The sequence below is a fragment of the Dioszegia hungarica genome, assembly GCF_025882075.1.
Source record: "Dioszegia hungarica strain PDD-24b-2 chromosome Unknown MKK02contig_2, whole genome shotgun sequence".
NCBI classification, from domain to species: Eukaryota; Fungi; Basidiomycota; class Tremellomycetes; order Tremellales; family Bulleribasidiaceae; genus Dioszegia; species Dioszegia hungarica.
The window spans coordinates 309,535-334,249 of record NW_026515766.1 but is presented as its reverse complement, the minus strand read 5'-3'; the positions used below and the strand labels follow the sequence as shown (position 1 = coordinate 334,249).

The following is a 24,715-nucleotide window of genomic DNA, read 5'->3' as shown; positions in this document are numbered from 1 at the left end:
CTTGCCGCAGGCACGCCAAGATGACGCAGACTCTCCTGGGCCATGCGGTCGATACGACTTTGGACATAGGCCAGACGGTCCGCCATGTAGGACGGGAGGTAGATGTCGACGTCGGCCGGCGAGGTCTTTTTGATCGTTGCCAGGTCTGGACGGTTCTTCCAGCTGTTTTACCTGATCCAAAGCATGCGCTCGACAAGATCTGCAACCTTGTCGATGCCTTGGATGAGGTTGCGGTTGTGGGGAATGAGATCGTACTGGAAGTACCACCTGGCATCGCCGCCGGCAACGAGCGGGACCGAGCCGACCGATCCGTTCCCCTCAATGTGCGCGCGGTGGACGTACACCGAGGCCCCGTATGACCCTTGAGCAGTTCCTCGAGGATAGATTGGACCAGAGGGTTGAGACGTAGGTGAGGCGGCCGCATCGCGCGCGAGAGCAGCACATAGGAAGGTAGGGAAACATGAAGAGGTTGATGCCCGCGGTAATGGCTTCGGCCATCCGGGGTTAGACGTCGAGCGTGGGTGGTCTTCGGATCAGAGCGCCTCCCATATGGGCTGCTGAGCACCCAGATACGTAGCTGTTGACATGATTACGATTCCCCGCGGAGGAGGTCGGCCGATTCGGCGGTCCCCAACGTCTCCTCCCTGCACCAACCTGCCAGCTCGAGCTTGCCCGGGCTGAACAGCCTAAAGTCCCCATTCACCATCAAGGAAGAGTAAGCTGGCTCTCCCTTGTCCTTGTACTCCAGAAAGAGCCGTTCCGTCCGGCTGAGGAGCTGCCGCTTGGACGCGCTACCCTTGGCGCTCGCTCGATTGCAGGGGTTGTTGACGAGAAGGGGAGGTCGTCGGCGATGACGACAGTGGAGAGGAGGGGAGCGACGAGGTTGTTGAAGGACTACATTCAGCTCGGGGACAAAACTGACTTACTTTTGACACCTGCATCAGAGACGCTAGATCCCCTTGCCTGATGGACGCCTGCTCATTCCTCCCTGTCGGCCTCGGTAGCGGTCTGCGGAGATGACACGCTACTTCAGCCCACAGCTCCGCCGGGAGAGGGTTTGGAGGGGTCCCACAATCCACCACGGAGCGCTTGCGCTTGGTTTGAGGTGCCGAGAGAGAGGAGAATGTCTTCTGGAATTGACGATCGAAATATGCGAAAGGGTTCCAGAGTTGCTGGAACTCGGGCATCTGCTCGTGCATGAGGTCGTCGTTGGCCGGCGTGGAGACCAGGCCGCCCTGACCCCATAATAGAATGGGGACTTTCTTCTTACTGGGCTTGGGCGCCACAGTGGGAGGTGCAGTACAAGAGCAAAGTGGAGAAAGGTTGAAATGAAATGGCTGATGGGCATGAGGAATGCGGAGCTGGTCCTTGGTAACTTTGCCCACTAGATCACGTGATGCAATGATTCAAGCTTGGATCATGGCGGGCGCCATACCCCCGCTCTGGAACTGACAGGGCCTAGGAATGTTGAGCTACATATCGCTCGGGGTCGGTCCCGGTACCTCAAGGCATAGATCCAGCTTGGACGACCTCGACGAGCTCGTGCGATCCCTCCTCGAACGTGAAGACCTTGACTTCTCCGTTCCTCCACGGCTATCGATCAGCTCTCCTCACTGCTCAGCTGATAAAGGCATAGACTCACCCTTTGCGATAGACACCCATCTACCAGGTACCTCAATATCCCCCGATGCGCAATGACTGCCCATCAGCTCCTGGCTCTTCCCCCTAATCCACCTGGATCGATAACTCACCGACGATCTGCTCCTCTTCCCTATCTTACAACATCCGCCTCACCCTCTTCGCCCTCTCCACAACATTCACCGGATCCCAAATCCCCTTCTTGCTCGCATACCCTTCACCCAACCCCGAAAGATCCAGATCCTTGAACATACCCCCTAACGCCTCCTGGATCGCCGATGGAGGGTGCGTGGGCACATCGCACGGCGTGGCATTGACCTCTTGGAGAAGATCCGAGATGATAACTGATTTGCCTTCTGATTCGAGCCGTGCCCTGAGTGAAGGATAGGCGAGTAGCATCGTTTCTAGTGTTCGGAGGTGAAGGGAGCAAACGAGGAGTTGGGCGGTGCGTTGGAAGGTGTTTTTGGTTAGCTCGTTAAGTTCCTGGGCTTGTTGTTGACCGAGAGTAGTGAGCTTAGCATCTGGGACTACGGGGTCAATCAGTGGACGAGGACGAAAGTGAGTGGAACCGATGGGACGCACTGGACCAGTCGGACGCCGCACTTCCGTCAGTCTCAGCCGCTGATGGAACTCACTTGTGCTCTGCCTGGCCGTGGCGGGTGAGGTATAGCCTTTTGACCATCTTACCGCCGTGTCGGATCTGTAAGACGTAGTTCAGATGGAGATGTACAGATGGGACCCGCCAGAGTAGCGACAAAGGAGCGGTAAACTTTCAACGTCCGTAACGGACGCCAGGTGGAGCAGGATCCTTCGTCAGTGGTTATATCAGCTTTCGCTGGGGACCGGAGGGTGGCCACTGAGCTGAAGCAATGGAAGACATGATGAGTACATGCTGGACTACATGCCGCCACTGGTGGGACCGGCGGTCTCGGACTCTGGGTCCACATCGGCCACCTCGACGAGATCGTGCGATCCCTCACTAAAGGTGAAGATCTTGACTTCGGCGTTACCCCAAGGCTGCTAGTTAGCTTTGCACTGCACTCTTGCTCTGATTAGTGCTGCTATACTCACCCTTCGTGATCCATCCCCATCGACCAGCTGCCGCAGGATATCGCCATGCGCCACGACTGCCTATCAGCTCTTCCCATAACGCCTCCATCACTTGTCACGACTCACCAACAATCTCCTCCTCTTCCCTCTCATTCAGCATCTTCCTCACCTTCCTACATCTCTCCTCCACATTCGCCGGGTCCCAAATCCCCTTCTTTGTCGCATACCCTTCTCCCAATCCCGAAAAGTCGAGATCCTTGAAGATCCCGCCTAGCGCCTCCTTGATCGCCGATGGTGGGTACGTCGGGACGTCACACGGCGTAGAGTTGACCTCTTGGAGAAGATCGGTGATAATCACCGGCTTGCCTTCGCCTTCGAGCCGTTTCATGAGAGACGGGTAGCCGAGGAGCATCGTCTCCATCGGCCGGAGGAGAGGGGAGCAGACAATGAGCTGGGCGGTGCGCTGGAATGTGTCTTTGGTAAGCTCGTTTAGCTCCCTAGACTGTTTTTGGCCGAGTGGGGTGAGCTTGGCATCGGGAACTAAGGTGTCAGCTGGTGAGTTCCAGGTGAGATGGAGGAGGGCGGGACCTACTGGACCAGTCGGACGCGACGCTTTCGTCAGCTCTGTGCGAGCGATAGAACTCACTTGTGCTCCGCTTGAGCGTGGCGGGTGAGGTAGAGCTTTTTGACCATCGTACGGGCTCGTCTTTGCATATAGATGGTAGATATGAAGGGAGATGTGTAGGAGAGCTACTGAGAGCCTCGAGAGGGATGCTTGGATGCGAACGAGTCGAGGCCGATCTCCGGATTTAGCCGGATTCAGCAGACTGCCGGCATATCCGGGCCGGATAGATCGCGCTCGCAGCGATGGCGGCTGGTCGACTCTGCATCCATACCTCGTTCGCGCGTGTGTTACTGATGGATGGCAGTGGGTCTGACGAGTGCCAGACCCTGCACCGCACCATACAAAGACTCAGCACAAGCAGCAAATGGGAGCTCTTTTAAGTCAGATGAAACGCTTTGAAACTCGTAACTTTGCTGCGGAAGGGCCGTTGAAGGATGTCCGATGCCTTTCGGCCTGATGAGCTCGCATAGCATCGTTGCGCTCAACGCGAGCCCCGCTCTTGAGCTGCTGAAGATACTGACCGCGAGGTCTTGCGGCTTAGTCTGGCTGCTTCGGGACCGGTACCGCTGCCTACGTCACCGCTCGGTCGAGAAGCCCCGAGGCCGCGGCTTCGGACGTGGCGTCTTGTCGGGCTTAATTGAGGTATGGGTATGAGGATCAAGCAATGAGGTAGCTGCGGACCTCCTCAGCTTTGTCTGCTGTACCCTGCCCCCTCCGAATGCCCCGCTCTGCTCTAGATGCTCCCATGAAGCCTCCTAAGGAATGATACTCCGCATAACGGCACACGTCGGATGCTTAATCCGCCCGAACTCGGGGCGTGCCTGAATCAGGTAAAGGGGGTAAAGTTGCGCGGGAAAAAGGTCTTAGCGCTCTTGGCCATTGATTCAACATCCTCCTTCTATACATCTACCTTCTCACGCCTATAATGTCCCGCCGTACATCCATCAGCAGCCCCCTACTCCCCCTCCGCAAACCCCGACGACAATCAGCATCCACCGTCACGCACCGGCGGCACGGTGACTCTTCTTGACGCCAACAGCCGAGCGTACGGTCGCGCCGCCTCCTTTATTGCTTGGGGGGCACGCTACTGTTCTTGCTCGGCTGGTTTGGGTTCAATGTGCTGGAGCAGCGGGTGGTGTATGTGCTGAACCAGTACACGCCGGCAAGCTGGCACGGGATCTGGAATACGGCGGACCAGTCCCGCGTCCGGTGGACGACGAAATGCGCGCCGGTGGTGCCAGGGGTGCATGCGGCGAAGTGGGCAGGCGGATGGGATACGCCAGTCCTCTACAAGCCGGTCGGCGAGGATGTGGGACCGGCACTCCTTATGCTCCATATCTTCAGCATACCGACCGCGGCCTCAAGGCAACGGCGGGAGCTTATACGGTATCACCATCCTTTATTCGCCATACCCGAGGAATACCGGCATCTCGTCGATGTCAAGTTTGTCATTGGGTATCCGAGGGAGGAGTGCAGGGGGAGAGTGAACGAGGCGAGGTGTCCGGGTGTAGCGGAGGAAGAGAGGGCAATCGCGGAGGAGGAGAAGCATGGGGATTTGATACGTCTGGAAGGGTTGAAGGATGGGGAGAATATGGACGAGGGGAAGACATGGGAGTGGATGAGGTACATCGGAAGAGAAGGCGGTCGGGAGGCGCAGTGGGTGTTCAAGTGTGATGATGATGTGAGTTCAAAGTTTGGACGGAGCTGATTTAGACTTTGCCTATTCTGCAAAATTTGGTGCCCTTCTTGCTCACCCTCAACCCTTCCGTTCCTACCTATGTAAGTCTTATGGTTTGAGGAGGAGAATCTGGCTGACTCGCAGCTTGGCCAAGGATGGCTTGACGAATCTTTCTACCTCATGCTGGGGTACATGTACGGGATGAACTGGGGCGTAGTGAGTGTCTCTGCTTGCTTGTCGACATGTACACCCTCACCGTCATACCTCTCCTCATACTCCACATTTCTAATTCTCCGGACTCCGCTGATCCCAGATCAAAACCCTCGCCACAGCCCAAGTCACCCCAGAAGACATCCAGCTCCCCCTCCCCGAAGACGTCCGCACCTCCCAACTCCTCCTCTCCCTCCCCCCCATCCCACACCCACAGCACCACGACCCACCCCGTCAACACCCCCACAACACCCAGGGGAAACACCACCGTCCCTCCCGCAACCCCTACGTCTACATTCCGCCCCCATCCCCACGCACCGGTCTCGTCCGGGTCGACATCCGAGGCTATCTGGCCAACTATCAGGGGATAGATGCGTATAGAGGGGATAGGGCGTTCGGGTGGCATAATCTCAAGTCGGATAAGAGGTACGAGGAGGCGTGGACGGTTGCGCGGAAGGCACTGGTGGAGAAGGGGAGGGAGGTATGGACGCCGCCGAAAAGTTTGGCGTTTTTGGCGCGGGAATGACCTTAGTCCTGGAGGGATGTGCATATCGAGATGCCATTTCTGTCAATGAGTCGATGTCGGACTCCTTGCTGCGCTATGTGCCGCTCACTCGTCCTACAGCCTCTACCCGGCTCAGTCTCAGTGTCGGGGCTGTTTCCCCGTGGTAGTTGCCCCAGCGCAACTTGGGCCAAGCTTTTCTCGCACGGACCCGTGGAAATCCGGTTCCGGACCCGGACTTGTTATTTTTAGCCGAGTCCGGCCGAATGACTGACGTCATGCCGCTCCCCCTTGCCGAGCTCTCCCTCCGCGCTGTTCTCGATTCAGGCCTCTATCTACCCATCTCTCATCAACCTCTTACCTCTGTCTATACCTCACGTATCATGCCCTCAGACGCCCCACCTTCCTACTACAATGCGGTCACCCACTCGCAGCCCCAGGTCAACGTGACCAATCCCAGCGGCGGAACCTCCGCGCCGTCGGCCACCGCTGGACCGGTCCACGACCTCGCTCTTGAGCGTCAGCGGTCCAATGCCTCCACGGCATCTTCCGCATCGGACAACGACCACCTCGCTCCTGGGATGACGGAATCCGGTCGTCGGTCCATGGACGACGAAGCGCGGGAACTGCCTTCTGGCTGGGTCAGGTGCTTTGATCCTGCACAAGAACACCACTTTTACGTCGATACAGCCACCAAGCGGTCCATCTGGGTCCATCCGTACGATGATCCGGAATACCTCCAGTCCCTCCCCGACACCCACCCGGCTAATCCTAACTCGGATGAGGCGCGCGCGGTGCGTCACGCGGAGGAACAGGAGGCGATCGCCAAGAAGGAAGGGCGGAACTGGTTTCAGCGCAAAAAGGATTCAGTGATCGGGACCAAGGAAGAGAGAGAGAAGGAGAAGGCAGACAAAAAAAAGAGGAGGGAGGAGGAGTATAAGCGACAGTTGCAGGCGCAGCAGGAGTACCTCAAGAGAAGGCAGGAACTTATCCGGAAACAAGCGGCCAACCCGAGTATCAATCGATACTATGCGTCGAACCCGTATGGATATTCCAGCCCGCTCAGCCCGTATTCTCGGGCGGGGATGTATGGGGGTGGAATGGGAGGGTATGGGTATGGGTATCCCGGAGGGTATGGGCGAAGAGGGTACGGAGGGTACGGAGGGGGAATGGGGATGGGAATGCCGCTGTTGGGCGGGCTGGGCGGAGGGTTGTTGTTGGGGTCCGCGATGAGTGAGTCCGATCATACCGAAACGAAGGAAGAGTTGCTGATGATCAGGTGGAGGCTTTGGTGGTGGTTATGGCGGGTATGGAGGAGGCTTTGGCGGAGACTGTGGAGGCGGATTCGGTGGTGGGGACATGGGCGGTGGTGGCGGGGATGGCGGTGGCGGAGGGATGTAAGGGATGGGTGTTCCGCAGGCTAAGCGAAAGAAGTATGAGGTCAGTCTGTCAGGCCATTTGCAGGAGACATTTCAGGGCTGATCATGCAGTATGTGGACGAAATAGCAGAGACTCGTGCCAAGCGTATTGTATTTTAGGCTTGGTTCCAGACACGGCTCACTTGCGAGCTGCATTAAGCGACAAAACGTCAGCACAGAGCTTCAGCTGATCACAGGAGTACTGGATGGGACGCTAACACCACTGACGCCCGAACAAACGTAGACCAACTACACATGCTGATCATCTGGACGGGGACCGATACCTCCACGCGCCCTGAATACTGGGATTCGTAACCTGCCAATACCATATAAGGTTGCTCAGGTCCTCAACCCTTCGACACCAAGATGAATCTCTCGAGAATGCTTGGACAAAAGCCGAATAAGAGGCAGGCCAAAGTTTTGCCAGGGATTTCGCTGAGTGAACTAGCCAGGCCATGGATCATCGATACATACCAACCAGTTTGCGATCCGCTCTGGCTCATGCCTCACAATCCGGAAGTCGGGAGGGGGAACGCCACAGGCCACAGGACACAGGTGTGGCAAAGGAGCACGGCGATCGACGAGTTCACGCCGCCGTTTGCGCGGACTCATTGCTGACGCCATGCTGACTTTGCCAGACCCTTGTGAGTTTCCTGAGCTTGTCGAGCTGAGCGGAAAGAAACGCCTTGTCCTGGGCACTCAGATCGTCACAAAGGATGAGCCGATCCAGGGTCTCCGTGGGATGACGTCCAGCTTCGGCCGTGCCCGCGATTCTCTCACCTCGAGCGTCCGATATCCATTCGCTATACGTGAAGACCTTGCTGCCATCCACACGGACCACATCTACGGACAGCTGTGACTGAGGCTTCTTGATACGTGCCCGAAAACGGTCTCCCATCGTGGGGTCTTCCAAGGGACCCCACAACTTGATAGAAGTCTGCCCGAAGTAAAAGTCGGGGTCGGTGACTTGGTCGTCTTTGGATCCCTCAAAGAGGCCGGTAAGCTGTGGAGCCCGGATGGTGTCCCCAGACTCACGTCTAGACATGTGGGAGATAGGAAAGGAGCAGGCAGTGAGTAGGCAGAGAGTAGAATTGAAGTGAAGTGTGCACTGTCGAGGGTGTGAGAGAAAAGAGCAATGCGGAGTCGAGGGGCCATACGCTTGCCAGGGGGTACGGCTTGTATATTGCGCGATATTGGGCCCCCCAAACACGATTCTGCCAGTATCCCTTCAATCCTACCCCTGGGCTTTGACAAAAGATCGTCTAAGCTGCTGATTCAGCACAACTATCTGTCGGGTGTACTCGGCTTCGTCTGATGCTGCTCATTCTAGAACGCACCACCTAGGAGAGCTTGAGCCGAAATCTGATCGGGTACGGTAGGAGGTTCCACGGAGACAAAGCACGAAACATAATACTGATCGATGCACCATCCGGACTCGGTGGCGAGACAGGTGTCACTGCGACAGCAATACAAAGAGGAGACACTTTTGAGGACCTCCTTGCCCCGGATGTGAAGCACAGACAATCTACGCATAGTGCGACGTAGGCCCTGAGGAGCATCTAGATTTCAAAACCATCCCCTTCGGCCTTGGCACTTGCTGCTCAGCTTTGACACCCTGTAGCTTCTTTTACATCTTGACACTCATCTATCCTGCCCCTCGCTAATGATGTGTGCAGCTGGCTTCTCGGAAGTCTGATGGTCGAGCCTCAGGCGATCGTATATCTTGCTGGCAATGAACATTCGCCCGTCAGCACTGCTGTCCTCACCCCTGAGCTTGATACTCCTCAAAAAGGCTCCGACAGTCCCAACCTCGTACCCGCACCACGTCAGCTTCCCTTGCGTAAGATCTTGAGGCGATATCGACATAGCAAACTCTGGATCAAGCTCCTCTGCTATAGTCTACTGAGCATCGTCGCCGGGATAGGATACCGTGATGCAGAGCTGAGGCTTGTTCCCCGTCCGCCAGACGCCCTCATCCCCATGATGAATTGTTCGCCTAGATCTCACGAGACCGATCTGTGGAGGGGGAGTCGTGTATTGCGGACTCCGGAGTGATGTGTATCATGACACTCAGGAGGTACGGCTCATCGTGGAACATCTGTTCGAGTGTCTTTAGATACTCTTCCTCTTGGCGGTTCGACATTGTAAGCGCGTGCAAGCTAACTGCAAGTGAGCAAGACGCGTGGTTGAGCGATGCTTGAGTGATGGCTATGGAGCGCGCAAATGCGGTGAAGGAGGGAAGAGTGGTATTGAAGAGGTAATACGACGAGCGAGAGAGATAGCGAGTTCAAAGCCCCTGAAACAGCACAATTTGATGCCTCCCTTGCTGCCTACCCCTCGCAGTCGAAAAGAGAAAGGACAGCCATGTACTAATGTGAGCGATCGCACAGTCGGCTTTCCTCGGCTTTACGACTTTGTAAGTCGATGCTGCATACTATGGCTCGGCGCTGTGACCTGGGCTTGTGCTATAAGCTTGTCGATCGCCACCCACCGCCCCACCAGTAAGCGCCACGCTGCCACACTGCTTGTGCCACACGTGGGCATCGGTCAAACCCGATGACGTAACTCAGCTCACCTCCTCATTCCTCGTTTGGCTCGCTAACCCTCCTAATTACACTCACCTTCTTCTTCCTTCCCTTTATCTGCATCGCAAGACATTCCGTGATGTTGCGCGCCATCGCAGCTCTATCCTTGGCGCTACCATGTCTCGCCTTCACGGCGCAGGACATGCTCTCTGCACCTCGACCTCAAGCGCCGATCCTGAGTCCGGGAAAGGACCTCGCTCTGAACATTGTCGATGAGTGGGACGCGAAGACCGATCAGTGAGCTACGAGGTCCTCGCATATGCGCAGGGAATCAGCTCATCGTATAGCATGTCTCGCACTCTGTACCTTCTGAACTTGACATCCGTCTCCGAACCGACCAAGGTCCTTACTTCAACCCCAGCTCACCTTGCTTCCCCCTTCTGGCTCTCCTCCGACCGCTTCGCCTATCTCAACTCTACTACTCTCCTCGATACGGCACTGAACGGTACCTCCATCGAGATCCTGACCTTTCCTTTTTCTCCGAGCGACCTACAATTGCACGAGAAGAGTGAGACGCTCTACTTTACCGCGCAGATTTGGGAAGGGTCTGGGTTGGAGGATGTTGAGAGGGGGGACAAGGCGTATATGGAAAGGGGATATGAGGCAGAGGTATTCGATGAGTTGTTTATCAGGTACGTCAGCTAAAATGATCACGAGACAGATACCAGGCAGCGAACGAGGCTGATCGCGCAGGCATTGGGATACATGGCGGATTCCGGGCAAGGTATGGACTGTGGGAAGCGTCCACCTGCCTACCAAAAGATATCGGGACATGTTTGGCTCATCTGCCTTCCATAAATTCGTGAGCTCCCGGCCTCGAACATCCCCCAGGTTCCTAAGCTCACGAGCCAGTATCAAAAGATGGATGCTCCCGCATACACCCTCTCCGAAACTCACATGGCCATCACGGTCAAGCCCGCCCACCTCAACGACGCCCTCCACACCCGGACCGATATCTACGTCATCCCGCTCATCAACTCGGACGCGAGATTGATCACTCCTCATGCGCACGGAGCGATCAGCAGTGTCACTTTCGACAAGACAGGCCACAAGATCGCATGGTTGGAGATGGCGGAGGATGGGTACGAGGCAGACCAGAACAAGGTCCGGTGCCGCTCGAGCAAGAGTGGGAAGTGGGATGACATAGTCGACGAGAGGGTAAAGTCGTGGTACAGGAGCCCAACCGTGATTGAGGTGAGCCGCATCACCTCTCATCCGAGTGTTGCACGGTAAATGACGGCCTAGTTTTCCGATTCCGTCGGCCTCCTCCTCTTGGCAGAATGGTACGGCCGTAATCGCGCTTATGCCCTTATCGACCGATTCTGGGAGGTTCCGTTCGCCATCAACGGCTCCATATCGTCCATCAAGCAAGTCTCGGAGGATGCTGTACTCGTCACCGCCAGCTCGTTCGCGTCGCCCGCCAACTCTTGGATGCTCAACACGACCTCCGGGGACGCGCGGCAGTTGACAGAGTGGACCAAGCCGATGAGTAAGGTCCAGGCGGGAGAGCTGTGGTTCAAGGGTGCGGATGGGCGGGACGTTATGGCTTGGGTGATGAGGCCGACGAGGGACGTGCAGAGGAAAGACGGCAAGGTGCCGATGGGTGAGCTCTAAATCTTACTGCATTTCGCCTGGTCTAAGCTGATGCTGCAGCTTTCTTGATCCAGTAGGTTCAGACAATAACTCAGCCTTGAAAAGCGTCTGGCTGACATATGCAGTGGCGGTCCCCAAGGCGCATGGGAGGATACCTGGAGCACAAGGTCAGCTTGCTCGCACCGAGTCTGACGTGCAAAGCTGACATGTCCAGATGGAACCCTGCTCTTTTTGCTGAGAAGGGATACTTTGTCGTTGCTGTCAATCCCACCGGGTCGACCGGATACGGACAGGACTTCACTGATAGGATCCAGTCTGAGTGGGGAGGACGTACGTTTGCCTCTTCCACTATATTTCTAGAGGCACCAAGCTGACTCAGTAGGACCTTTCAAGGACCTTTTGGCAGGCTATCATGCCGCTCTCAAGACCTTCCCAGAGGTGAGTCCCCGTCATCCTTCCTCTCGATCTTGCCTGAGTCTACATCCCAGATTCTGGACCTGAGCTGACGTTCAGATCGACCCAGAACGTACCGCTGCCCTCGGTGCCTCATACGGCGGGTATATGGCCAACTGGATACAAGGGCATAATGACCAGTTCGGATTTAAGGCTATCGTATGCCACGATGGGATCTTTGACACTTCTACTTCCTACTATACGACCGAGGTGAGCTCACCCACATGTTTCTTTCCACGCTTTTGGTTGGGGATCGGAGAGGCAGCTGACAATCGCAGGAAGTATGGTTTCCTAACCATGAGTTCGGCGGAGATATGGTCTCCAGTTCGGCGATGTACCAGAAGTACGTCCTCCCCCTCTTCCCGCACTCCTCCAAACTCCACGTTATCAAAGCTGCTCTTCGCGTTGTCTACAGGCCAGTAGCTGACATACCAGATGGAACCCTATGAACCACGTCTCGGAGTGGTCGACCCCCGAACTCGTCATTCACGGTGGCAAAGACTATCGCCTCGTCGCTTCGCAGGGCATCGCCGCCTTCACAGCGCTTCAGACGCGAGGGGTGCCCAGTCGGTTCTTGTACTTCCCGAATGAGAATCATTGGGTGTTGAGCCCGAGGAACTCGATGAAATGGCATGTGAGTTCGACCTGTTCCTGTAGTGCCTGCTGCAAGATGTCAGGGGAGATGAGCTGATGTTCCAGCATGAGGTGTTCAGGTGGTTGGCAGAGTGGGTCGGTGTGGAAGGCCCGGAGGGGGTGGAGGAGCGAGTACAGATTTCTGGGGCGGGACGGCTGAAAGACCAGAGCGGACAGCTGGTCTTGTAGCACTGAGGTGAGAACGAAAAGAAATGCATACCAGTAGCTCCCGGGATGCTACTGCTTACTCTGCGCAAATCACTGTGTTCGTGTCTGCTCGCTCTTCCCAAGATGACGGAGGCAAGACTGAGTTACCTGGGGAGGCAAAACTGAGTTACCTGGATCACATGTACGAGTGAAGATGCATGCATATACAAGGGAGGGTAAAAGTATCGATGAGCTTGGGAGTTGTATCTGGAAGCCTGGGCAAATAACAGAGCATGTGTGATGTGTGGTGTGTCAGGCATGAAAGAACTCATAATCACGCGTTCTCCTCCACCACAGGGTCATCAGGGAGATCTGCCGCTCGCGCCTCATAGCCGTCGAGCAAGTCCTCCCCAGAGTCATCGTCGTCCATTTCGGGCGATGAAATGGCCATCTGATCAAAGTCGTCCGTCTCGGACGGCTCGATCGTCCTGACGAGACCCCCATGCCAAGGTGCAAGCGAGATCCGCTGTCGTAGCAAGATGGCAGGGTTGGACAGCTCAGGAAGGTACGTGCGTTGGGATTCATCGCTGAGAGGCCGTGCCGGGTCGTTGATCGCTTGATACAAGTCCCGAAGCTGGGGCTTGGGGACCGCCTCCGTCCGTTGTGACAACCAGTCGATGATGTTTTGGTCACGTGGCTTGAGGAGTTTGAGAGTGGTCACTCGCGTCTCGTTGGTGGCGGAGTCGACGTCGGTCACGACCAGAAAGTCGGGATCGCCGTGGAGGCCAAGGCTGATCGTGACGGTACTGTCAAGGCTGGCGTCGCGGGCGACGCGATCGGAGCCGGGTTGGGCAGCCATGCTGGGTGGATGCTTGGTACGAGGGAGGCGAGGGAGCCTAGGGGGGGCTGAAGACGATAAGACTGAAAGACGATTGGTGGACGAAGAAGTCTTTCTCCGTTTGGGTGGCGGGAGTGGATGGGTCAGATTGAGGAGCACCGGGGGGCATCCTCCCCCTTATATCACAGTCCAGGTGCGCTTTTTTTGGCCGTCTCAAAGGCGTTAAGACCCACTACCCTTTCACGCCAGCCTCCATGCAATCTGATCTGCCGGGGAGCGAAAGGAACGTACTGTGGCGCAATCCTTTCGACCTCCCACGCGAAAATGCTGGTCGGTCGCGGGGAAAGCACCAGAACATATGGACCGCAAACAATGAGGGGGCGGGGAGGAGGTCCGAATTGGCTTTTAGACCTGACAGAGATTAACTCAGCGCATCGTGGTTGTTTAGGTCATTCACCAAAGCATTGATCATGCTCATCATCATAAACGTCAGGAAAGCTAGTCAGCGAATGTAAGCATCACGTCAACGGGATGAATCTGATACTGAGCTATCAGTCGTCAGGCCAGCACAACAGCTTATACTTGCATCTCCTTCTCCCCCTGCTTGTGAGATCTCTGACTACACCAACTTGCGCTTCGAAGGCGAGCGAGACCTATCCCTCCGACTGCTCCTTTCTCGCTCACTACGATATCAGCTTCTATCCCCGTCCTCAACCACAACAGTCGGACACAAAACTCACTCATACCTCCTATCCCTTTTCGACTCGTCCTCATACCTACCACTCCCACCTCCACTCCGCCTAGACTCATACTTCTCATCCCTATCTCTATCGCGATATCGATCTTCCCTCCTTCCCGATCCCCCACCGCCGCCGGTGCCAGAATCATAACTCCCATGCCTATCCCTGCTCCCCCGATCGCGGTGCTCCCGCTCCCTACTCTCCTTGACATCCTCCACGAGCTCCCCCGCCTCCCGCTTAATCTTATCCCCGTGCCCTACAACAGGCAGCTCGTCTGCGGGGGGTACGAGCCCGTGGTTCGGCGTGCGGGGCGCCGAGGGGGCCGACGGGGCCGAATAGGGCGTCAACCCAGGACCCCCAGGTCCGGATGGAGGGGCGAGACCGAATGGGCCAGAAGGGCCCGAGGGGGCGTTGGAGGGCGCGTTGGGCGCGTACCCGCCCCCGCCTGGAGGGCCGTATGGTCCTGGAGGACCGGCGGGGGCGTTTCGGCGTTGCATGCGCGCTTCGGCGATGTCGGCGAGGAGCTTTCGGAGTTCTTGGTATCCCAAGTGGAGCTGAGGGGTTAGCTGAAGCCTATTGTCGCGCGGCCTACTCAAGGGCGGGGAGCTTACTTTTCCACCGAAATGATCCGCGAGACGTTTATCCGAGTCTAGAACAGACAACATCGCTCCCTATGATATCAGCTGCTTCCCAGTAGCCAGGGGCCGAAGGAGGTAACAGGCAGCTGTGAAGGGGGAAGAAAGACTCACACAGATCTCGCACACCCTCAACTTCTGATGCCCACTCGCCCCTGCCGTCTCATTCAGATTCTGCAGCTCCCTCTCCTTATCCCCCTTGAGCCCCTTGAGCGCCTCCACGGCCTTAAGCTTCTCCATAGACTCCTCGACCTTGCCCGCTTCGCCCAACTGCTCGATTTCTTCGGTCCCGCCCTGAATAGACAATTCAATCTCTCCAATTTCTCTCATCTGTCCAGTCAGCTCGACTATCCAGCGTTGCCAAAGCGCAAGTGGGTGGACAAGAACTGACCAGATCAACAGTCTTCCTATTCTCCTCGGGCGTCTTCTCCAACTTTCTCTGACTCATCCTTATCCGCCGATCACAATCCTCAATATACCCATACAAGACATTCTCGTGTTCCTGCCTATACACCCCGATCCGCGGGTCCGGGTGAGGCTGCTTGGCCGCTTCGTTGAATTGGGCGAGGATCCTATCCGAGTGGATCTTGGGGCATGGTCCCAGGTCCATTTTCTATCTGATCAGCTCTTTCTCATTGCCGTCCTCCCGGGGAAGTCGAAGCAGCAGGCGAGCTCACGGTATTCCCAAAGATGACATGCGGACACGTTCCAAACAAAAAGTTCCGGCATACTTTGTCAGACCACCAGTCGTGGTTCTGGACGGTGATACCGAGGGCTTCGGGACCCATCATTTGCTGAGAACGCGTCAGCTCTTTCCAACTAAGCGTGGTATCGGTGAGCTTACTTCCAGCAGCCTTCGCTGCACTTCTGCCATCTTCCCCATGATGCTATGAGTATGTCAGGTGTAGTATAAAAGGTGTAGAGGCTAGGAAGAAAGGTAAATAGAAGGAGAGAGGTGTTGGCTGGGCAGAAAGGCACAGCAGCGAAAAGGGTGGTATGGCGGCGATCGCCGCTTGCCCGACTAGTGGTACCTTCTCTTACCCTTGCCCTATAAGGATGCTGCTGGGGTCCAATTGTACACGGGGGGAGGCAGGGCTGAATGGGTCATAGCTATAATGCGCTTTCATCAGCAGTACCCGAACCAAGCGGCTTCCGCCCGAATTTTCCTTCGAAGGACTGATATCCCGTAAGGTAGCGCCCCTTGTCCCTCCCCTGCCCTGCTTCAACAGATGCATCAACTCTCCCCCGATACAGCATAGATCGCCGCCGGTCCCTTCGCATTATAGTCCACCTTGGTCACGTAGTGCTTGCCCGCATACTCTGTGAACGCCACCTAGTCCGTCAGCTTTGGCCTACCTCTCGCAGACAAAACTCAGCTCACCTTGGCCACCATACACGCTCCGAGGAACGGCGCCTCGTCATTCGTCACCCCCTTGAAGTTCGTAAAGTATTCCGGGATCGACAAAAGTCGGGCTTTGGCAGGTTGCAGATCTGACGGGATATCAGGCGAAGAGAGGAGGAGGGGGGCGAGATACGTCAGGAGGGCAGGTGCGAACGCTATCATATCAGCTTCGCGGTCAAGCACCCACTTCTTACAACTCACACTTGAACCTCGCAATCTCTCCCGTAACACCCACCGCCTCCCAGACCGCGACTCTCTCCCCCGTACTCAATCCTTCACTCTCCACCGCCCTCCCCATCCCTTCCCAGACGGTATCCCCACCTCCCACACCCTTGAAGAGCGGCTCCGCGAGCCGATGCCTCACCGGGCCGAGATTGACCTCTTTGTCTGGATAAGAGGGGATAGAGAAGGTGATGATGTCCGCAGCGGCGACAGCGACGGCTTTTGTAGCTGCATCCGCGGCGGCTTTGGTCGCGGCGGCTTGCTGGGCCGCTATTTGTTTCTTGGACTTGTGGGACGCGGCAGCTTGAGCTTGGGTCTCGCCGATAAGTCTGAGAGTCAGCTCTTGTACCCCTAGTGGACATTCTGTTAGCTCACTTTTTCGCCACGTCAAACGACTCATCATCTTCCGCTACGACGGCAGCGATAGCCTGACCTCCTCCCATCGGCTCAATGTCCACATCATCTCCCCCACACTCCCCAAACACAACACCCACCACCTCTCTCACCAGCTCCCGCTTCCGCTTCCCATTCCGCCACACCTCCGTCTCTTCCCTCCCTTCACCCGCTAGATCCCGTAATTGACCATCGAGGCCTTCATCTTCCATCAACAGCCCCTCCAACCACCGCTCACAGTCTGCCATTCCCACGTCGACAGTAGTGGCCGTTTCCCACCGCACCACACTGTCCGTAATGACCACGACTTGGCAGGACTCTTGGCCGACGTGAAGGGTGATACCGGTGGTGCTGTTCAGCGCGAAGAGGGCGGCGAGGGGTGAAGGGAGAATGGAGAGGCCTGGAACGTTCAGGGATTCGAAGGCCAGTTGGGTGTATTGTGCTTGGAGGGAGAGGGGGAGGCCGGAGGGTGAAGGTGGAGGAACGAGGAGAAGGGGGGAGGTGTTGGAAGCGATTTTGATGCCTAGGCGAGTGAGGACGTGGTTGCTTCCCAGTCAGCTTTGAGTGTCGCGTTTAATGAGCATCTCTTAGCTTACAGGATATACTCTCGCCCCTCCCAATCATCCACAGCTTTACTGCTCCTAAAAGGCCACCGCACCTCCACCTCCTTACCCTCTTTCCTGGCCGTCTCCACTTCGTCGCCTACCATCCACCCTGACCGTGCAGTCTCACCCACATCCCCACTCGACCCATCTGTCTTAGGAATAGCATAGCATGCCTTCAAAGTCTGCGCGCATCAGCTTACATCCTCCACGACAATATGCGGTGCATAACTGACCAAAGAAGGTCGAGTGAGGTACTCTGCCAGTCCGAACGTCGCGCGGATCACGTCCGTATCGAGGACGATGACCGTGATGTGGTTATCTCTGACGTTCATTTTGCCGTGTTGAGGTCAGTATAGGATGAGTAAGGGAATATAGACCGTGTAGAGGTTGATTGAGGAAAGAGAGCTAGAGCTGGGCGCGTTCCTCGCTGCACCTTGTTGACAGCGGGAGCAAATTTGGCTGGTGCTTTGGGTGGCTCTTGTGCCTATGCCCCCTCTTAACTATCTCGCTGAGACGATGAGAAGGGGAAGGGGACCGGAGAGCGATGTAGACGACAACAACATAGCATTTACAACCTCTATCCCTGGCCAAACCCTACTTGAACCCAAACGCATGACCCAGCTTCTCCAACGTAGAGCTCCCCCTCCTCTTCTCGCCAGCCCCTAATCCTGCCTCTACGCCCGCTCCCGCTCCCGTTCCCGTTCCTGTCCCATGACTCCCCCCTTCCCCCTCATCTGCAGTCCCCGTCCCCCCCAGCTCCTCCCCGTCCGTCCCCACATCCACCGAATCATCACTCCCCCTCCTTCCCCCGTCTCCGGCCTTATTCGCCTTCGCCTCCTTGAGCGCCTCACTCGCCTTCTCCTTTTCCCCGACATTCGAAAAGAATGTAGCGAGCGCGACCCAGATCGACAGCCCGCCTATGTGCGTAGGCTTGGACGAGTCCAGCCGGTCCGCCATCAGGGCGAGTTTACGGGCTTCAGTCTTACGACGTCAGCTCTACACTCACCCGGGGGCCAAGAGTTTGGCGTGGAACTCACAGTATCTCGCCGACTGACGATCGCAGATGGGGGCGGTGTTTCCCCATCTAGCGCCCACGACCAATCCCAGCTCCAATCTTGCTCTTCGTTCCCCTCTCCCTCTCCCTCCGCCCTGTCTTCCCACTCACTCTCCCCTCCAGCCCCTTCCCCTCCCTCCACGTCTGCCCCACCCTTCTTCTCCCCCCTCTCCCCCTTCTCAGCCTCAGCCTCCGCCGCCTTCCTAGCCTTATGACTCTCATACCGTCCCTTCACGCCCCTCACAATCCTCTCCCTATCTTTCCCCCTCGCGTCCCTCAAATTCCTCTCTCGGTGCTTCTCCACCTCCTTCCTCGCCCGCTTATACCGCTTATCCCATAAATACTGGCCGGTGAGGTATCGCATCGCCGGTCCCTCCTTGATCGTCCCGATCTCACCAGAGGGCATCGTCATGGCTCCTAGTTCCGATTCAGGCTCGAGGGCCCGGAGGTGGCCGTTCGGGTCGACGCGTTCGCGGATCATATTGTCCTTGAATGCCTGGCGGGTGTCAGCTTTGAACCTATTCCACGAGATATGAAGGCAGGTGCATCGAGAAGCTCACCTGCGGTCCGCGATAGACGGAAGGATGTCCCGCCTCCCCTTCGTTGGCGTTGTTATGATCATCCTCAAATCCGCCCCATCTCGGTCCCGCGTCGTCCCCACTTGCACCGGCACCGACGCCGGGCGCAGCGGGTGCTAGCGGACTAGCCAATCCCGGCTGTCCCTCCTCGGTCGGCGTGTTTGTCAAGGACGAGACGGCACTGAGGCTTCGACCGACAGTAGGCCGCGAGAGAGGCGACATCGGGACAGGACTTTCCGAAGGTGGGATATCCCGCTGGATGTGAAGAGAATCCGATCTTCCAGCAAGGGTACTGGTACTTCCAGTCCCGCTGCTTCCGCTTGCTGTCGCTGTCCCGCTCGAAGCGGTGGTCGTGGTGATCGGAAAAGGCGCCAGACTCGTTCTGGGGGATTCCGAAATCGACAACTCCGTAATCGCCGTTAGAGGAAGCGGAGGCGCAAGCTCCGTGTAGTCCACTTTCGACGCCCTCCTGGAGTCACCTGACCCCGCAGCGGACGGCACAAGATCGGCAGGCCCGACCCGCGGACTCGAACCGGTACTCCGCGGAGTCGCAGTGGCCTTGGTAGAGTTCCGCCTGGTAAGGGAATACGGCGTCATGCTGAACCCTCCGAACCCTTTTCCTGCGCTGCCAGATCCTGCTCCGGTCGTGGAAGCAGACGCATGGGCAGAAGCCGAAGATGTAGACGTAGATGTGGGCATGACGGATGCGGAAGGAGTGACAAAGCGCGCAAAGGTCGATATGGCGCGAAAGACCCCGCGGGCGGATTTGCACATACTGAAGAGGGGGAGATCGTGGCCGGTGCCTGTGAGAGTCAGCTCTCGTCTTGTCCTTCGCTTCGGTGACTTTGGGTCGGAAGCGAGCATAGGAACAGCGGAGAAGCGGAACATACCGTCATACACCTGAAGATGGACCTTGGTAGGTCCATACCTCTCCTCTATCCCTTCATAGTGCGGCATCATCGCCTTGACGTCGTCCCTAATTGGATATTTGCCCGGGTTGGCAGCTTTGTGCGCACTACATGATCAGCTCTACCCATTCCTCAATTTCTCGCTGTCATGGATTCAGGGCCAGCTGCTGACAGCTACCGGAGCCAGACTCACAGATATATAATCTCATCCCTGAGCACCTCATTATCCCCACAACACACATAAAGCGGACACAGCCCGCCCATATACCCCAACACGGGCGAGACGAGCGGATAACACAACTGCGCATTGGTAGCGTATAGTTGGATCTGGGTATCAATGACGACCGGTTCGCCTTGGACCGTCAACTCCACGGGGTAGTCGCATTTCGCCAATGTCGAGCCGCGCGCTGGTGCTTTGGGCGTTGCGGTCCCGTCCTCGGTCGTCGCGCCTCCTCTCTCTCCAGTACCCCGTTTTCCAGTATCACCACCCACGGAGCCAGAACCAGCTACTCCTCCACCATCCTCTCTGCCGCCCTTATCCCTTAATTCTCTGGGCTCCAACCTCCTATACGCATCCGCCGGATTCGCCCGACTAGGGTTCCTCCCCGATTCACCTTCCGGCAACGGCTGATGCCCCGCATCGCCCTTATGTGTCGTCGGATGCAGGTCCGCGCCCCCTCTTCCAAAGTTCAGGCTGAACTTCTTCTTCGTTCCGAGCTGGGACGAACGGAGCTTCTCGGGCAGGTCCGCAGGTCGACCCATTAGTGGGATATTTTGGATGGGGTTCTGGGCATCGTCGCTGTCCCCGTCATCGGCGTCGCTGGCATGGTCCGCATTGGGTCGATGTGGAGCTGCGGACTGAGAGGAAGAGGGGGTGGTGGAAGAGGAGGTCTCGGCGTGGTGTGAGTGAAGGTGGGAGGTGAGTTGCTGGATCTTGGATTTGAGACGGGATTGGACTATGTTGGTGAGGTCCGGAGGGGGAGGTGGCCAGAGGGAAGAAGGTTTCTGCCGGTCAGCTAAACCTAATCGTGCAACGCAGAGGATTTAGATATACGTGGATAAAGCTGTAAGGCGGAACAATGTCGGTCGAGGTGTTATGCAGGATACTAGGAAACGAGTGCGTCAAGTCTGACCACTACCATATCAGCTTGTTCCTCCTAGCTTTATCCCCGGAGGAGTCAAGGAAGGTGGCAGCTAACCGGACTGATCAACACCGCCCCAGCAGGCAACTCCAGCCCCTCCGTATCCCTCAATATCTGTAACAAGGCCAGAACCAGCCCCCCACCTGCCGAGTCACCGGCGATGATGATGTGTTCGGGCCGGACGGGGCGGTGTGGTGCACCCGGGGGAGGACGGGTCAGGTAGAGGTATGCGGCGAGACAATCTTGGATTGCGCAGGGGAAGGGGTATTGGGGAGCTTCTAGCAGAAGGTCAGCTCTGGGTATCTGTACTCGAGAAACATGGCTGCGAGGCGAACTGAGCTGTGGGGCTGTGAGGTCCGACGAGCTGCGACTCACTTCTGTAATTGACGGCAAAGCACCGACCGCGCATCTTACGAGCGTACCGCCAGATAGTATAGCGGTGGGTATTGATCGAGCCCCAGTAGTATGCTCCACCATGGACTGAGCGTCAGCATAATCCCTTTGTCGGAATAGAAGAGAACGCACTGTACAGCATGCACCTCGTCTCGTCCATCTCGCTTCTCCCTGATCATCAGCTCCATTCCCAGCTGCCCCAAGAAGCACTCACACCCAGCATCATCCGCACTTTCCCCCGTCTCCTCCTTCTCCACCCCCACCTTGGCCTTCTCCTTCCCTTTCGGCGTTCCCACCCCACTAGCCGGTCCACTTCCCGACCCCCTCTTCCCCTCAGCCCCAGCCCCACTCTTCTTCCGCCCCTTCTCCCCTCTCTCCCACTCCCTATAATCCTTCTTCATCACGATCCACTCCGCCTCCAGCCCCGCCCCCGCACGGACCTGCCACCACTTACTCCCACCCGCAATCTTGTACGCCATCTCTTCGCCCCCGAACGCCTTGATCAGGTATTCCGCCGACAGGGCGAGAGAGCGGTGTGGGATGGAGATGTGGTGGATCGCTACAGCGGGCGGGGCGGGAGTGCGGACTTGACCGAATTTCTGGAGCGAGGCGACGGGGTATCTGATACCAATCAGCGGTGGTCAAGGTGCGGAGAGGTAGACGTACTTTGTAGCAGACTCCAGAAAGGTCTTCATCAGTACGAAAGCCTCATCATAGAGTAGGTCGTCGCCCCGGGCTTTACTTCGCGCCTTGAGGGACTTGTGCGAGAGGAAGTGTTTGAGCAGGGTGTCGATGACGAGGGGACCGGCTGAGGCGATTGTTTGAGGAGTGAGGAGGTCTGGCATCGTGTATTGCCTGTCTTCTCGAGCAGCTATGTACAGCCTGTAGATGGAGGTGGTGTATGTACAGTTGAGTAAGGTGCGATATCTCGAGAGAGAGAGAGAGGGAGAGAGGGGAGGCTGGTTGACATGGCTGGCGGACGACGAGGCCGTCGGCGACCGAGGTGCCCTTTCCGACGGAAGCGATCAATGTCAGCGAGAGTGGCGGTGAGACCCTCTAGTCTTCGCCACCTCCACGTCGAAGCTATAGCTAGACTGTCGCTCCTCGGCGTCGGCACGCACGCCTGGCTCCAGACTCGCCATATTGATGAGTCAGATGGCCTGCACGATACCGGACAATCTGAAAGCCTGCTCAATGGGTACCAGCGTGCTGGCCGGTTAGATCACAACACATGTTGTATCATACTATCTGCCGATGCGCATGATCTGCCTATGCAGCCCATATATCAATCATCGTAGTAGACGGCACTTGCATAAGGTATACACAAGATCGAACCGATTTATTCACAATGACACAAAGCACATGTAAGATACCGATCCGCCACCCAGATATGCGCTCACACAAGACTTCTCAACCCACCCTTCTACAGAGATAGCATCACAGTCTGATCAGCCGCATTTGATGACACTGTTTCCGCCGCCTCTCCATGATGGTTCAGATAGTCAAGTCTGCTGGCAACGCTGGACAGATGGTCGAAGGTCTTCACGCGAAGCGTGATGACTTCCGGGAGCATCCAGGCCAGGGCGATCAATGCGTTCCTGCTTGCACGTTGGGTCTCAGCAGCGGAGACACCCGACAATATCGCCGTACCGTGAGAAGCGGAAGGAGCGCTGACTCCGGTGAGAGGCTCGTCGTATGACGCCGCGAATTGGTCAGCGAATGCCGCGCGCTTGACTTCGAGATCGTTGTAAAGCTTGAGCACGTCCTCCGACTTGACCTGTTTGCCTTTGTCATAGCGGTCGGAGAAGTCATTCTCCGAGAATAGGTATTTCACGAAACGATATTTCTCATCGTGTTGCTTCTGCCACTTCTCCAGATCCGCCTTCGAACCCTCAGTAAGCGCCAATGGGAACCAGTCGGTCAATCCGCTTCGCAACGCCTGGTTTACGCCCTCGTCAGGCTTGCTTTCGTAGAACCAAGAGAGAACATATTCTGGGCCCTCGCCAGCCAGCTCACGCATCGTCGCCAGTGTCTTGTCGAAGGTTTCGATGACTCGGAGCAGGTCGCAAGTGGCATAATGAGCATCTCCAGCCAAGGAAATCTTGTCTTTCTTGGCGATTTCGGCGTCCACCATCGAACCACGCTGCACTTTGTACACAGCCTCATCTTCATCCTCGAGACCCGCAGTGTCACATGAGTCACCATCGACCTGCATCAGATCTTGTCGTCCTTTGTCCACAGCCTCATCCTTGTGCTGGACAGTCGCGCGAGCGTCTTTGGACCTGGACTGAAGCTCTTGCAGATGGTCTCTCAGCCTCGCCTTGAGTGCAACATTCATCAGTTGAGATTTGTGCTCCCTGCGCAGCCGGTGGAGGTCCGGAAGCAGGCTGAAGGTGTGCTTGAGTGCCTCCATCTGTGGTGTGAGTGTACCGGTAAAGAGGTAACCCGTCTGTCCGATCGAATCGCTTGCAAGCTCAGTACCGGTGGTAGTGCTGGCGGCCTTGTGACTCGTTGGATACCCTGGTTGCGACAGTCTGGCAGCAAGGTCTGCCACTCCATTCAGAGCCTGAATCTTGAAGGCTTCGAGTGCTGAGGTCGTGATGAGGGTGGAAAGCGGACCATTGCTCTGCCGAGGAAGGCTCTCCGTTGTGTCGAACCATTTCTTGATCTTCTTCGAGTAGTTCTCCTGATGCGCTTCCGCGGCGTCCGCGTGTTTGTCCTTGTAGTAGGTGAGAGACTTGGGGAGCCACTTCTTCTCCCGGTCGCGCAGCAAAGCAGTGTGAGCGTCCTGTTGAGCGGTGATACCTGGATGAGGTGCTTGAATCTCCTCGAGCAGTCGGGTGGGGTCGACGTCCGCAATCTTGCGAGCGGTGTTCAGGACCTGGTCGTAAGCAGCGACGCACTCCATCAAGTCCTCCATGGCAGAGTCACCGGCATGGATGGGCTGGGCACTCGAAGAGCCGCCCGCATACGTCTCTGCGTTGACCTGCGCGGCATTGCCGTCCGCCGGTTCGTCGCTGGGATCGGCGAACCCGGTCAACTTCCGGAGTGACTTGTGATACGCTCCCAGCGCCGTCACGATGTCTGTCTGCCATGCGGGTAAAGTGATGACCGTCTCACCATCTGCGGGCGAGGCAGTGGTCGCACCATCTGCGGCCGAGGAAGTGGTCGCCGCAGGAGTAGGGAAGGGTATGATGGTCTGGGTCTGCGGTACAGGCGTTTTGGTAGAGGCGGTCGCGCCGTCCGCCTGTGACTGTGAGTCGGACATGTGGA

General features: G+C 56.9%; 10 protein-coding genes across 10 annotated transcripts; 4 read left to right on the top strand and 6 right to left on the bottom strand.

Moving 5' to 3' along the window:
• Positions 1-167: 167 nt before the first annotated feature.
• Positions 168-2,320, bottom strand: MKK02DRAFT_39478 (histidine phosphatase superfamily; the record flags this gene model as incomplete). Its single annotated transcript, XM_053090615.1, has 10 exons — positions 168-526; positions 655-791; positions 830-894; positions 927-1,235; positions 1,531-1,593; positions 1,643-1,698; positions 1,752-1,758; positions 1,795-2,165; positions 2,221-2,240; positions 2,274-2,320. 10 exons carry the CDS (start codon positions 2,318-2,320, stop codon positions 168-170), a joined length of 1,434 nt encoding a protein of 477 aa, XP_052948965.1.
• A 215-nt stretch (positions 2,321-2,535) lies between these two features.
• MKK02DRAFT_39477 (histidine phosphatase superfamily) lies at positions 2,536-3,381 on the bottom strand (the record flags this gene model as incomplete). The annotated part of the gene is made up of 5 exons (XM_053090614.1): positions 2,536-2,655; positions 2,710-2,765; positions 2,815-3,228; positions 3,281-3,300; positions 3,335-3,381. 5 exons carry the CDS (start codon positions 3,379-3,381, stop codon positions 2,536-2,538), a joined length of 657 nt encoding a protein of 218 aa, XP_052948964.1.
• Positions 3,382-4,238: 857 nt separating this feature from the next.
• On the top strand, positions 4,239-5,727 carry MKK02DRAFT_39476 (uncharacterized protein; the record flags this gene model as incomplete). The annotated part of the gene is made up of 5 exons (XM_053090613.1): positions 4,239-4,310; positions 4,353-4,994; positions 5,027-5,092; positions 5,136-5,207; positions 5,305-5,727. 5 exons carry the CDS (start codon positions 4,239-4,241, stop codon positions 5,725-5,727), a joined length of 1,275 nt encoding a protein of 424 aa, XP_052948963.1.
• Positions 5,728-6,086: 359 nt separating this feature from the next.
• MKK02DRAFT_39475 (uncharacterized protein) lies at positions 6,087-7,104 on the top strand (the record flags this gene model as incomplete). The annotated part of the gene is made up of 2 exons (XM_053090612.1): positions 6,087-6,936; positions 6,983-7,104. The coding sequence occupies 2 exons, from the start codon at positions 6,087-6,089 to the stop codon at positions 7,102-7,104; spliced, it is 972 nt and encodes a 323-aa protein (XP_052948962.1).
• Positions 7,105-7,487: 383 nt separating this feature from the next.
• On the top strand, positions 7,488-9,176 carry MKK02DRAFT_29295 (uncharacterized protein; the record flags this gene model as incomplete). Its single annotated transcript, XM_053087780.1, has 7 exons — positions 7,488-7,676; positions 7,760-7,765; positions 7,801-7,868; positions 7,986-8,119; positions 8,163-8,191; positions 8,466-8,662; positions 8,798-9,176. 7 exons carry the CDS (start codon positions 7,488-7,490, stop codon positions 9,174-9,176), a joined length of 1,002 nt encoding a protein of 333 aa, XP_052948961.1.
• Positions 9,177-9,785: 609 nt separating this feature from the next.
• MKK02DRAFT_39474 (putative peptidase) lies at positions 9,786-12,574 on the top strand (the record flags this gene model as incomplete). The annotated part of the gene is made up of 13 exons (XM_053090611.1): positions 9,786-9,943; positions 9,994-10,338; positions 10,400-10,508; positions 10,559-10,900; positions 10,952-11,309; positions 11,360-11,372; positions 11,425-11,466; positions 11,514-11,629; positions 11,682-11,737; positions 11,813-11,962; positions 12,031-12,095; positions 12,188-12,386; positions 12,452-12,574. The coding sequence occupies 13 exons, from the start codon at positions 9,786-9,788 to the stop codon at positions 12,572-12,574; spliced, it is 2,076 nt and encodes a 691-aa protein (XP_052948960.1).
• Positions 12,575-13,989: 1,415 nt separating this feature from the next.
• Positions 13,990-15,628, bottom strand: MKK02DRAFT_39472 (uncharacterized protein; the record flags this gene model as incomplete). The annotated part of the gene is made up of 7 exons (XM_053090610.1): positions 13,990-14,053; positions 14,111-14,664; positions 14,722-14,781; positions 14,860-15,075; positions 15,137-15,358; positions 15,423-15,539; positions 15,590-15,628. 7 exons carry the CDS (start codon positions 15,626-15,628, stop codon positions 13,990-13,992), a joined length of 1,272 nt encoding a protein of 423 aa, XP_052948959.1.
• A 351-nt stretch (positions 15,629-15,979) lies between these two features.
• On the bottom strand, positions 15,980-17,699 carry MKK02DRAFT_39471 (putative RNA polymerase II transcription factor; the record flags this gene model as incomplete). Its single annotated transcript, XM_053090609.1, has 6 exons — positions 15,980-16,078; positions 16,127-16,302; positions 16,349-16,698; positions 16,745-17,308; positions 17,359-17,549; positions 17,601-17,699. 6 exons carry the CDS (start codon positions 17,697-17,699, stop codon positions 15,980-15,982), a joined length of 1,479 nt encoding a protein of 492 aa, XP_052948958.1.
• Positions 17,700-17,961: 262 nt separating this feature from the next.
• MKK02DRAFT_39470 (uncharacterized protein) lies at positions 17,962-22,287 on the bottom strand (the record flags this gene model as incomplete). The annotated part of the gene is made up of 11 exons (XM_053090608.1): positions 17,962-18,348; positions 18,405-18,917; positions 18,982-19,802; positions 19,890-20,014; positions 20,101-20,912; positions 20,962-21,042; positions 21,107-21,327; positions 21,425-21,529; positions 21,575-21,613; positions 21,657-22,063; positions 22,109-22,287. 11 exons carry the CDS (start codon positions 22,285-22,287, stop codon positions 17,962-17,964), a joined length of 3,690 nt encoding a protein of 1,229 aa, XP_052948957.1.
• A 578-nt stretch (positions 22,288-22,865) lies between these two features.
• MKK02DRAFT_29291 (uncharacterized protein) lies at positions 22,866-24,710 on the bottom strand (the record flags this gene model as incomplete). The annotated part of the gene is made up of 1 exon (XM_053087779.1): positions 22,866-24,710. One exon carries the CDS (start codon positions 24,708-24,710, stop codon positions 22,866-22,868), a length of 1,845 nt encoding a protein of 614 aa, XP_052948956.1.
• Between the last annotated feature and the right edge of the window lie 5 nt (positions 24,711-24,715).